At 38.0% G+C, this 13290-nt stretch overlaps 1 protein-coding gene across 5 annotated transcripts in view; it reads left to right on the forward strand.

The window, feature by feature from the left end:
* Positions 1-13290, forward strand: part of MAP3K19 (mitogen-activated protein kinase kinase kinase 19) — a 52612-nt gene that overhangs the window by 10254 nt on the left and 29068 nt on the right. For 4 of the 5 annotated variants that reach the window (XM_068968980.1, XM_068968982.1, XM_068968983.1 and 1 more), the window contains exons 1-3: positions 761-782; positions 2959-3074; positions 12088-12184. In XM_068968980.1, coding sequence (XP_068825081.1) covers positions 761-782; positions 2959-3074; positions 12088-12184 — 235 coding nt within the window. Of the gene's footprint in view, positions 1-666; positions 783-2958; positions 3075-12087; positions 12185-13290 lie in introns of those variants that run through there. The other variant, XM_068968978.1, reaches the window with a different exon arrangement.

A 13290-nucleotide genomic window follows, 5' to 3' on the forward strand; every position in this document is an offset into this window, starting at 1 on the left:
CTCTTTGAGCTGATGTCTAATTCTAGGATCCATGGCAGCATAGACAGGAGATTTGCACTGATGCAAGGAACTCTAAGATCAGCCATGGGGCTTAACAATCACAGGACAAGAGGAACGAAAAAATCATACAGAGAGGCTCTATGATAAGATCACTCCACTCAACCAAGAGCCTGCGAAATAAGTATGTCAGTTTAATTTCAAGGTGAAATGCTAGGCCATTCTACTAACATTATTCTATTTTTAATAATAAAAGAGCTCGCTCTCAGCAGGAAAAAGAAATATTGAGAATAAGCAGTTAACTAAAGCACTGAGAAGAAAAAATCAATGAAGCCAGCTAGTTGGGACAACAGTTTATCAAGATGTTTTTATTTTTACTTGCTTTATGCATTATTAAAGAATTATGAAACTTCTTGTCCAAAGTTGAAAATTTTCAGCAAATTATTAGAATGTTTTTAGACTATAAGGGGCATAAAATATGCAACATATTCCTTTCATATTCCTTAAAAATCTTGAAAATTTTCTCTCTCTCTCACGCATTTTGAATTCATTATTGCTATCCCCAAACTATGTAAAATTATTTGATGTCAATGTTTTTCCTCTCATATTGGTTTTCTTTTTCAATAGATTTAACTCAGTAATCTTTGATGTTGATTCTATTCTTCCTAGAGATCCTAAACTCTGTGATTTTAGTGGAAAATCAGCAATACACTATGTGTCACAAATAGAGAGTTTCAGAAAACAGCAGTTATTGGACATTTTAATGAATTCTATGCCAAAACCAGGTAATATTTTTATTTCACTTTTGAAATTCTCTAACTATAAAAGCCCTATTAGAAACCTTTTGTTTTTTACATGTGTTTGATGGATCTTCTTAAAGAAGTCAAGCTAAATGTATATATATGTGTAACTGAATCATTCTGTTGTACAGTAGATGTTAACACAACATTGTAAATAGATACTTTAATTAAATTTTAAAAAAGAAATCAAGTGAATAGCTATTTATAGACCAGGGACTTTGTACAAGACCCAAAGTTAGGTACTCTGAGATAGGCAAAGAAGGCTAAGATGTGGTCCAAACTTTTAAAAGTGTTCAGTACAGTCAGGGACACACCACATCAGTCAGAGGAGAAAGAGGTTGTTATAAAACTTGAAAGGGGAAGAAGGACTTGCTGTGGTTCTCTAATGCTGGATAAAATAGGAAGGAAGCGAAAAGATGTGATATAGGCATGGAGAAAGAGTCTGAGCAAGAGAAAAAACTGCCACAGAAGAAAGTGCAATGGAAAAGGTGCCACTGAGCCACGTGTGACTTTGTGAAAACTACTTGACTTTATTGTCTGATTGGATTTCTGTTGGGAGCTTCTGGACAGGGAACAAGGCTATCCCCAGGAAGGTTTCATGGAAGAGGTAAGACTCAATCTGATTCTAAAAAAAATCATGAGATTTGATTTTGTGGACAGAGGCATCATGTTGTAAGTGAGCATGGCTCATCCCAGGGGCAAACTGAAGACTAGAACCAACAGTTCATGTCAGGGGAAAGGAATACAGAAGATTAGATACACAAAGAGACCGAGTCCATCAAAGACTCATTAAATGTCAGACTGAAGGACATAACTTTTTTTTTTCAATGAAATAGAGTCACTGAAGAATTTTAAGACAGGGAACCATGAAAACCATGTTTTAGGAGAGGAAGAGACTCATGCCAAGCAAGCTCTATTAAGAAACTATAGAAGTACCCATGCCTGGTTGCAAGGATCAGGAAAAGAGACTTTGGACATGGCGTGTAGTGGGCCTGAGAGGTGCTAGGTGTGTGAGTTTAAGAGAATGTGAAAGAATTCACAGAATACAGTGATGTAAAGTTGATAGAGGAGACATACAGACAAGGGTTGAGAGGCTTGAGTTAAACATGATTCCAAAGTTTCAGCGCTAGGAAGTGGGGAGGTAGAAATACAATTAACAAAATAAGAGAACACTATGGCTTGGTGCTGATGTTGAAGGTAATGGGTTCTAAAACACTCATTTGATGAGAACTTGTGACCTTCAAAGTAGCAATTTTCTGTAGGCCAGGGCTTGTGGGAAAGGATTGGATGGATTGATGGGTTTCTTTGCAAGTTGTCTGCAAGGAGACTGTGAAGATCTGAGAGTTGGTGAGATCACTAAAGGATCGATGATGGTGAGAAAATTGCAGGGGCTGGGCAGAGAAGGTACACATGGACTCAGGCATAAGAAAGGAAGGAGGAGAATTAGGAGAGAACTGCAAGAAAGAAGGGGTGGGAAGCAGCATCAAATTGGAAAAGAGTTTACAAAGCAGATGTGATAAGAAAGTGAGGGTTTCCATGGCAGGAAGGAGGCAGTAGAAGGGTTGCAAAGAGTGAAGAAAGAAAATATGGTGAAGAAATGCAGGCTATGAGTAAAGATCACTCATTCAATTTTGTACCACTCATAAGATCAATGAAATAGGAAGAGACGCAAGAGGAAGAAGTTTTCACGGTAGAGAGCATGCTTATCTGAAAAAGTCAAGTAACAGGAGAAGGATATGTAAGAGAACAGTGTCCCCCAGGAACTAACTGGGAATTCATTGTTTGGTGTTCAGAACTCTGTCAATTTAATGTGGCTTCAAGCGCTAGACAGGAAAGGTGCTCCATGCAGCTGAGCACTTTTGTCTTCGGCAACTATAGTGCAAATATAATTCCCAGCCCCTTATTAAGGGTTACACTTAGCAACATTGCCCCCTTTCTAAAAAACAAACAAACAAAACGCATTCATTCTGTGGACTCCTTGTGTCCTCACATCTTTTCCAGTGAAAATTATGGCCCAAAACTTCCTCAGGATCCCAGATCACTATTTCAAGAAAATTTTAAACAAAACGGAACTCATTTTTAGAACCCTAGCACTAGATGTTGCTGTGAAATTGATGGAGATGCAGCTTATCAAAACACATTATTATGTTTCTTTTGGCAGAAAGACATGCTGAATCATTGCTTGACATTTGTCATGATACAAACTCTTCTCCAACTGATATGATGACAGTTACTAAAAATCAAAATATCATCTTGCAGAGCATCAGCAGCAGTGAGGTAAGACGCTCTAATCTTTAAACAGAAAAACTAACAGAAAAAGGGATAACCTACTGCATCTACATTTACTTCATTTATACCGACTTCATTTAGGTTGCTTGAATATTTATAACAAACATTATAATTATATATTTAAATGTGATTATAAGGAAACTTAAAGCACAATTAATCATAGTACTTCATGAGTTTAATCTCAAGGCAGTAATTAGCTAGTCAGTTCTGAGGCTCATACATTATGCGTGTATGTGTATACCACAGAATATTGTTGCAGCTGAATCCATGCTAAATAATAAAATGTAGCTAGTCTTTATGCATGTTCATGTGAAAGAAGAGAAAATCATTATTCTGTTCATGTCAAATCCATCCTAGGATACCACAAAGGAGGTGCCTCGTCTTGGTCCTGGTCATTACCCCCTGCCCATGATGAATAACTTCACAAAGTATAGTAATAGTACTAGTAACAAACATCATGACCCATAGAAAATGATAGAATGATTTCCTAAATGTGTAATAAACTGTTAACAGTGGTTGCCTAAAAGGACCAAAATGGAGAAGAACTTTGTACTGTATATGCATTTGTACTTTTTGAATTTTTATAAAATTTAACATAGTGCAAACAGTTAAAAATATTAACAACTCTATAGGAATTCCCTGACAGTCTAGTGGTTAGGACTCAATGCTTTCACTGCAGGGGTGGGAGTGGGAGCAAAGTTGGGGGCCCTGGGTTCAATCCCTGGTTGGGAAACTAAGATCCCACATGCTGCACAATGGTGACAATTTGTAAAAAATTACTACTCTATATTTTATTGGTAAAAATAATATGACCCACAAATGTGTTTATTTTTTCAAGTTAATGAAGTATGGACTACAATAGACAGAAACAACATGAAGAGTTTTAGAGATAGTGTAGCAAGATCTTTTTGTACCTTTCTGTTTCCAAAAATTATTCTAAAACAATAAAGAAAACAAAAACCAAAAATTTAAGTAAAAGAGTAGTCTGAAATAACTATAGATTCATAAGAACTGGTAAAAATAGTACAGAGAATTCCTGTATAACCTTCGCCAGCTTTCCTCAATGGGAATTATTATAACTACAGCTGATTGTCTAAACTAGAAAATTGACATTAACCCAACACCACAATGAACTAGACCACAGACCTTCCTTGGATTTCACTAGTTTTTAACGTGCATTCCTTTTTCTTTCTCCTGTTTGTGTCTGCCTGTGTGCATAGTTCTGTGACATTTTATCCCCCGAATCTTCAGTGGAGATAGAAAACTGTTCTGTTACCACAAAGGAACCCCCCTCAGTTCAGTCAGTTCAGTCGCTCAGTCGTGTCCGACTCTTGGCGACCCCGTGAATCGCAGCACGCCAGCCTCCCTGGCCATCACCAACTCCCGGAGTTCACTCAGACTCGCGTCCATCGAGTCAGTACTACACTCTTAATTGCCATGATCTCTCCGCTAACTCCAGGCAACCACTGATCTGTTTTCAGTCTTTATTATTTTATCACTTCAAGAATGTCATATAAATGGCATTATCATACGTGTAAACTTTTGAGATTGGCTTTTTCTACTGAGCATAACACTCCTGAGATACATCCAAGTTGTTCTGTGTATCAATAGTTTCTTTATGTTGCTTAGTAGTATTCTATTACAATTTTATTTTGTCCCACAGTTTATTTAGCTGTTCATCTGTTGAAAGACATTTGGGTTGTTTCCAGTTTGGGGCTATTTACATATAAAGCTACCATGAACATCTATGTACAAATTTTTGTGTTAATTTATGTTTTTATTTCTCTAGGATACATGCCCAGGAATCCAATTAGTGGGTCATTTGATAAATGTATGTTTAATTTTTTTTAAAGCTGCCTAACAATTTTCCAGAGTGGCTCTAACTGTTTTATATTCCCACCAGCAGTAAATGAGAGATCCAATGTCTCTGTACCCTTGGCGGCATTTGGTACTATCAGTATTTTTTATTTTAACCGTTAAAAAATTTTTTAACCAAAATAGGTATATGATGGTAGCTCATTGTGGTTATAATTTGCATTTCCCTAATGAACAATGTTAAACTTTTTTTAAAAAATTTATTTGCCATCAGCTATAATTATTCAAATATTTTGTCCATTTTCTGATTGAATTCTTTGTCTTATTGTTGGGTTTAGAGAATTCTTTATATATTCTGGATGTGTAACCCACAAATATTTTCTGCTAGTCAATGAGAAAAATTTGGTTTGCTTTTTTCACCTTTTTAACAGCTCTTTTACCAAACAAAAGTTTTTATTTTTGATGAAAATCAATTTATCCATTTTTTCCCTTATGGGTCTTGATTTTTATATTATGTCTAAGAAGACTTTTACTTGACTTAGGTCCTGGTTACAGGAGTGTGTTCAGTTCATAAAAATTCATGAATCTATACAGTTTTGGTATGTGCACATTCCTGAGTATATGCTATTCTTAAAAGTAAATATACACAATGGGATATTACTCAGCCATAAAAAGAAACACATTTGAATCAGCTTTAATGAGGTGGATGAAACTAGAACCTATTGTACAGAGTGAAGTAAGTCAGAAAGAGAAAGATAAATATCATGTGCTAACGCATATATACAGAATCTAGAAAGATGGTACCAAAGAATTTATTTGCAAGGCAGCAATGGAGAAACAGACATAGAGAACAGACTTATGGACTTGGGGAGAGGGGAGGAAAGGGTGAGATGTATGGAGAGAGTAACGTGGAAACTTAAATTACCATATGTAAAGTAGATAGCCAATGAGAATTTGCTGTATGTCTCAGGAAACTCAAACAGGGGCTCTGTATCAACCTAGAGGGGTAGGATGGGGAGGGGATGGGAGGAAGATTCAAGAGGGAGAGGATATATGTATACCTATGGCTGATTCATGTTGAGGTTTGACAGAAAACAACAAAATTCTGTAAAGCAATTATCCTTCAATTAAAAAATAAAATTTTTAAAAAGTAAATTAAAAAGAAGGAGTAAATGCTTTCAAATATCTGAGCAAAGAATATGGTTTTCAATCTAGGATTTTATATTCAGAAAACTATAAATCAAATATTAGAGTTGAATAAAGACATTTTTCAGACATGCAAATGAGAAAACGTTTTACATTTCACATGCCTTTTAAGGAAGCTACTATGTACTCTACTAAATTAAGAGGATAGATAAAAATAGAAGGGAAAATTGGATCCATGATTCAGGGGATCTGGAACCCAACACAAGAGAGGAGGATATCCTTGGTATAAAGCAGAAAGCAAGTCCCAAGGCTTCAAACCATGTATGAAGTCTAGACAACAAAGAGATCCAATCACTGGGGAAAGGGAGGGGTGAGGAAGAACAGGATAATGGGGATTTCCATGAAGAAGGTGGAACTGGTGTATTATTTGATATATTTAACCATGTGGAAAGACCACTGGAGGTTGGGAAGATTTAAGATTTTTAAAAATATATGAAAATTAATTAAATATTAAATAAATTTGTGAATGAAATAAAAATAGGGATTTGGGGTTTATGTACGAAAAAAGTTACGCAAGAAAGAAAGTATAATCACATTACATTTCTATTGCATGACTATAGTGCAATACATACAGTGTAGTACAATACTCAAATAGTCATAATTTACACTTTGCCTATTAATTTTATAAGAAAAAAAGGGTGAATTTATTGGAAGGATGGGGACAGGATATAAGAATATTCGATTGTCAACTGCAATAATAAGACAGAAGGTAATGTATCACTTTATCTTTTGGGGGCAGGAGGTGGGGGTTGTTTACCTTCTTCGCTTTTATCACCAGTAAAAAGATCCCAACCTACTCCCCAAAGAGGCTTGCTTTTTCCCCAAGTCACGAGTGAGTCAATATGTCAACAAGGAGAGAGGTGACTCTCCTTTCCCCGTTTCTTGCCCAGCCTAACATTTCATCTCCTTCCTCTGGCCAAGTTATTAATAGCAGATAAATAGAGCAGATGGGGCTTTCCAGGTGACACTAGTGGTAAACAATCAGTCTGCCAAAGCAGGAGACATAAGAGACATGGGTTTGATTCCTGGGGCAGGAAGATCCTCTGGAGGAAGGCATGGCAACACTCTCCAGTATTCTTGCCTGGAGAATTCCATGGAGGAGCCTGGCGAGCTATAGTCCATGGGGTCACAAAGATTTAGAAACAACTGAAGGACTTAGCATGCATAGATGGCCGTTATCACACCATTTAAGAGTATTTACCTACTTCCGGCCCATTCACTAACTGCAAAATCCACCTGTCCCACTCTCTCCCCTGTTCTCAGGACACACAGCTCCCATCAGGCTCCACAGGCACACAAGACTCTCACCCAGGAATTGCCACCAAGAGAAGTGACTACGGTTAACTGCTTTGCAAAGTAGCCTCTGTTCTTCTCAACTTGCAGGGAGGAGAAACAGTAACCACTCCAGTGATAGAACCTAGCTGATCTAAAAATCAAAGCTTTGGGACTTCCCTGAAGCTCCAGTGGTTAAGAATCTGCCTTGCAATGCAGGCGACACAGGAGACGAGGGTTTGATTTCTGGGTCAGACACGGGTTTGATCCCCTGGAGGAGGGCAGGTCAACCCACTCCACTATTCTTGCCTGGAGAATACCATGGACAGAGGAGCCTGGTGGGCTTCAGTCCATAGGGTCACAAGAGTGTCACCAGATTCGGACATGACTGAAGCGACTTAGCACAGCACAACACAGCACATAGAGCAGATCATAGGATCAGGATGAAAATGTCAGTCTTGGCCTTAAACCCTCACAGCTCCAAGTCCAGTGTCCCTTACTTTTTCCTCTTTCTAATCCCACCCAAACCTTGGCTCATAGACTAACCCCACCCGGACCACGGTACCCATTCTCTGACTTCATCCCACTGAGTCTGTCCCCAGATTGACTGCTCCAGTGATTTGCCAGATGAATGAGCTAAGGGGTAGGTAAGATATCATTTTAGTAACTCAAAAGACAGCAGGAGGGGACTTCCCTGGTGGTCCAGTGGTTAAGAATCTGCCTTCCAGTGCAGTGGGCCTGGGTTTGATCCCTGGTCAGGGAGGTGGATCCCATATATATGCTCACTGCAGCCAAATACATAAAAATAAAATACATATAAAAAGAAAGAAATTGATAAAAGAAAACATAATTACTTTTCATTGTTTTGTGATATAGTTAGGAAACTTGCTTTTTTTTTTAAGACTAAAAAAATCCCTTCATATTTAGTTCATTTTGTATGCAGTTCTAAGATATTATTTGAACTTTCACTCTATATTTTTCTTATTATGGTTGAAATAACTTTGAACTTGTTTTTGAGGGAGAGAGAGACTCTCACTATTGAATTTGCTTCTTTCTAGTGCTTTCTTTCTCTAGGGTTTAAATAAAAAAAAAACCCATGGTCTTTTTTTCACTTCTTTTCTTTGAATGAAAGCTTGCTTTATTTGGGGGTTATCTGCAATAGGTTTTTATAGTTTACAAATATAAGCAGCTGCTTTGCTTGTAGGATTGTGCCTGAGAGGCTCTTCACGGCCTCTGCCAATCTTTTTTTCATCTAAGAAGAATCTTCTTTCCAAGTTGAATTGCGTACGTTCCTGCGCCTCTTTTCTGTGTGGTTGGCGTCCTGCTGTTTGCAGATCAGAATGCTATGCTGTCGTCTGTTGCTGCCTCTTGCATTACCGTGAATGGTTGATGGGCTCCGTTTATTTGGGATGTGCTCTTCTAACATTTTCTCTCCTTCACTCACGACTGCATTATTTCAATTTCCTCTTTCACCCAGTGAAAGTAAAAGTCGCTCAGTCATGTCCAACTCTTTGCGACCCCACAGACTATACAGTCCATGGAATTCTCCAGGCAGGATACAGGAGTGGGTAGCCTTTCCCTTCTCCAGGGGATCTTCCCAACCCAGGGATCAAACCCAGGTCTCCCACATTGCAGGTGGATTCTTCAGCTGAGCCACAAGGGAAGTCCATTAAAGTCATTCATATTTAAGATTTTAAAAAAAACAGAAAATTCTGAGCTGTTGCTGTTTTTGTCTTCATTTTCATGTTAATCTTCAAAGTAGGTATTATTCCCCACATCCTTTTTGTTTGTGATGCTTATGGTTTTTCAGTTTTTTTTTTTTTTAAGGAAGAAGTTTTTTGTTGGGAGTTTGTAGGGATCACACATCTTTAATTTTTTCCTGTGCAAAAATTATAAATTATGTTTGAATATTCTTTCTCTTAATTTTCTCATGATTATTAATTTTCCTACTGGTTCTTGTTGAGACTCTCTTGTTTCAAATTTTTCATAGTAGCAAGAAAGCAGAGTGATTATGAATTCTGTGACCAGACTTCAGAGTCTGGGTGTGAATCTGGCTTGCTAGGTGACCTTGGTTAAGTTACTTAACTCCTCTGAACCTCATGTATAAATGGAATAATAGTATCTGCCTTTAGAGTTTTTGTGAGGATTAAGTCAGCTAATGTGTGAAAGGTCCAACAGTGTCTGGCACTGTATGGATAAATGCTAGTCATTGTTATGGGTTTTGCAGCTAGTTTGCCCATACTCCGCATCTTCCAACTTTTCCTCAAGGACCAACTAATGAATGAACTGAGCAGTTGAGACCAACCGCAGATCATTAATCAACATAGAAACTTGAAATGAGAACCAGTTATATATTTAACACTAAATTTAGTGTTAATTAGTTTTATTCAGCATAAAAATTTCACTGAAACACTCTAATTATATGAAATGGAAGAAATATATTCTGAAGTCTCATAGAGTGTTCTAGACATGATATGAATAAAAATTATATATACTAAGAAGGAAACTTCAGTGGTCACTAAACATCTGAAACTCTCTCCAACATTTCTACTAACAAAAGCATGCACATTCAAACAATCGGATCATATATCACATTACTAAAAATGAAAATTGATAATTGATAAGGGAGAAGGTAGTGAAACAGGCTTATGCACTGCTAGTGGAGAGTAAGTAGTAATCGTAAATTTACTTTTAAAGCAACATACGTAAAAAAAATTCAAATATTCTTCAGATCAATAATTCCTTATAATTCCATATCTGAGAATCTACTCTAAAGAGATAATACAAAATTGGGGTATTACTTCTAAAGATGTTCACAGCACTATGTGTGATAATGAAGAATTAAAAACTGCCTACTATGCATGATGGGGTTTATATCATAACACTTATGGGACTTACTAAACATCTTTATGACCCTCTGATAAAATTCCATTAAAATTACATTTAATTAGTAAATTGCTATGTAATTTATACCTGTCATAAGTAAAAAAGCCAGATATGAAATGACATGATACAACTCTATTATTAAACACTTAGGAAAAAGAAAAAGAAAATATCCTGTCTGTGTGAACAGAGTTTGCTTTTTATTTGTAGGATTATAGGTGATTTCTTCTCCTGCTCTTTAAAGAACTGCTGTTTTGGTATTTCCATGCATTTTATAAAATAGTAATCCCCTACCACTCACACTTTGTAATTGGATGGGAGAGAGAAGATATTTGCCAGAGAGTGGTAGAAGTTTTGAAATGCAAAGAATAAGCAGTGAAATTGACAACGGTCTAGGATCAGGGCAAACCTGTCCTGGTGTCCCATCTGCCACTGACAACCAGGATAGGCTGAGGTAGGACCCCTAACCTGTGCTGGGAGGTAGAGAATGCTTTACAAAGCATGTACTGCTGTATAAAGTAAAATATGATAACTAAGCTATTATAATTGAACACCTTCCCCCAAGGGGAATGGACAGTTAGGGAGTTTGGGATGCTCAGGTACACACTACTGTATTTAAAATGAATAACCAACAAGGACCTATTGTATAGCACACGGAACTCCGCTCAATGTTATGTGGCAGCCTGGATGGGAGGGTGGTTTGAGGGAGAATGGATACATGTATATGTGTGGCTGAATCCCTTCCTTGTTCACCTGAAACTACCGCAACATTGTTAATCGGTTTCAACCCAATACAAAATAAAAAGTTTTTTAAAAATTGAACACCTAAAATATTTTAATGGTAATGATAAGTCAAATGAACAAAGTGAAAAGATTCCCACACTCTCTTGGGAATTAGTGAATGAAATATCAGAGGCTTTATGATAAAGTCTGCTCACTTCTCCGACAAACATCTGCATTTAGGGCAAAGACTTTTTATCTGATAGTCTGCTTAAATAGGCCATTCATCTGGATCACAGAAGCCAGAATGCAATTATAACATCCAGGTAGGACGGGATATTTTAACTACTACTTGCATCTATCACTGTTCTAGCCACTAAAAGGGGCAAAATCACCAGCAACAACTTCTAACGGAGGAACCTATCAACAACAACGCACTCTCATAGAAAACATTTCTTCTTTAGAGAGTCAGGAATACTTTTTGTAAGTCAAGCTGGTTGATTTTCTTTAAGTTAAGCTGTTTTTCAACCATGTTTTTCAGCAGTTTGATCATTTTCTAGATTGTAAAAGAGAAGTTTGCCTAACACGATTAGATCAGAAGGCTGTCATAGTGAAAACTTTAATCAGCTTTGCTGCCTTTCAGTCTAAGGTTATATCTGCAGCTTCCATGTGGGGCAAGGATTTCCACCCTCACCATCTGCAAATGATGCCCCAAGGAGGCATTATGGAAAAGACCATGTTCCTTTGGGGTTGTTCACTGGCTGTGGCCAAAGGATTCTTTCCAGTTACCCACTCGGATGGAATTGGTAGCAGCTTAACAGCCTGAATACAGACATGATAAAGTATAAAATATTGAATTTCTCTGTGTATATGCAATTTCAGCTTTGATCTTCATCTTTGATTATGCGATTAATCACATTCACGTCTGTCTAAGCCTGGTGCTCTGGAGACAAACATTTTCCCATTATTTTAGTCCTGAATACTTTATCCGATTTAAAAGGAATCAGCAGTGTGAAACTTCAGCCTAGAAAAATAAAAAACAACATTCACCCTGCCAACCAAGTATTACACTGAAAAACTGAGTTTCTATTTTATGATATTTCAGGAGTCTGACCAAGATGATGACTGCTCTCATTCCATACTGATTAGTGAAGAAGGAGATCCAAGTGGTGATGGACAAGACTGGCAACCCAGGACAGAAGGTATCCATCCTCTGTCCTTGATGTGTTTACAAAGACAATATTGATTATTTGGATTTTCCCCCTAATTTCAGTCATGCTCAGTGCAGAGCTTTAAACTCTCAAACAAGCATAGAGGAAAAGAAATCCTATCCTCTGGTCCGTATTTGAATCAGTGAGTCTTGGCAACCTATCCAGTCTCTCCTTTGTTCTACCCTACTCTAGCTCAACGTGCTGTTCTCATCTCCTTTCTCTTTTGTCTGGTAGCATCCTTTCCCTCACTTCTTTTCTCTCAGAATCTTCCAGCAGCTGCAGGGATCTGTCCTCTTCCATGCATGTGTGTGTACTAAGTCACTTTAGTTGTGTCCGACTCTTTGCAACCCTATGGACTATAGCTCACCATGTCCATCCTATGGATTCTCCAGGCAAGAATCCTGGAGTGAGTATGCCATGCCCTCCTCCAGGGGAATCTTCCCAACCCAGGGATTGAACCCACTTCTCTTACGTCTCCTGCCTTGGCAGGTGGGTTCCTTACCACTAGTGCTACCTGGGAAGCCTTATTCTCTTCCAAGACCAAGCATTTCTCCATTAGCTGTCATCCCAGACCTCTTCCCTTGAGGGGGGAGTTGGGGGACTGAACAAAGAACTAAAGGCCCAAGTTGCACTCTCGTATTCTAGGAGGCCATAAGTCTGGAATTTCCCAAAACAGCACCCATTCCAAATGCGTCATCCTGTCCTATTCTTAAACGTCCTTGCATTGAACAGATCACAAGGTATTTACAGATTCGCACTGCAGAACATAATCATCACAGCGATCACATTTGTCTGTCATCTACTCCCCTACACACTTCTTAAATGAAACGTTTATTTGAACTGCTCCGATCTCTTTTCTGGTAATTTTCCTACTTGCATTTCTAACATGCCAGGGAAGCTGCCCTCTCGGATGTCTTTTTTCTCATCCCCATTAACCACCCTGAAGGCTGCAGTGCTAGCTTAGCCACTGTCTCCTTTGACCCCTTATGCAATGCTGCCCTCTTTTGGGGAGCCTCTCATCTTTCCCAAACTCACTCAGTACCTCCTTTCTCCTGGCTGAAGGCAGGGAAGAAATTATAAACATCATGAACCCTGAA

This window comes from Capricornis sumatraensis, chromosome 3 (genome assembly GCF_032405125.1).
Source record: "Capricornis sumatraensis isolate serow.1 chromosome 3, serow.2, whole genome shotgun sequence".
In the NCBI taxonomy this organism is placed as follows: domain Eukaryota; kingdom Metazoa; phylum Chordata; class Mammalia; order Artiodactyla; family Bovidae; genus Capricornis; species Capricornis sumatraensis.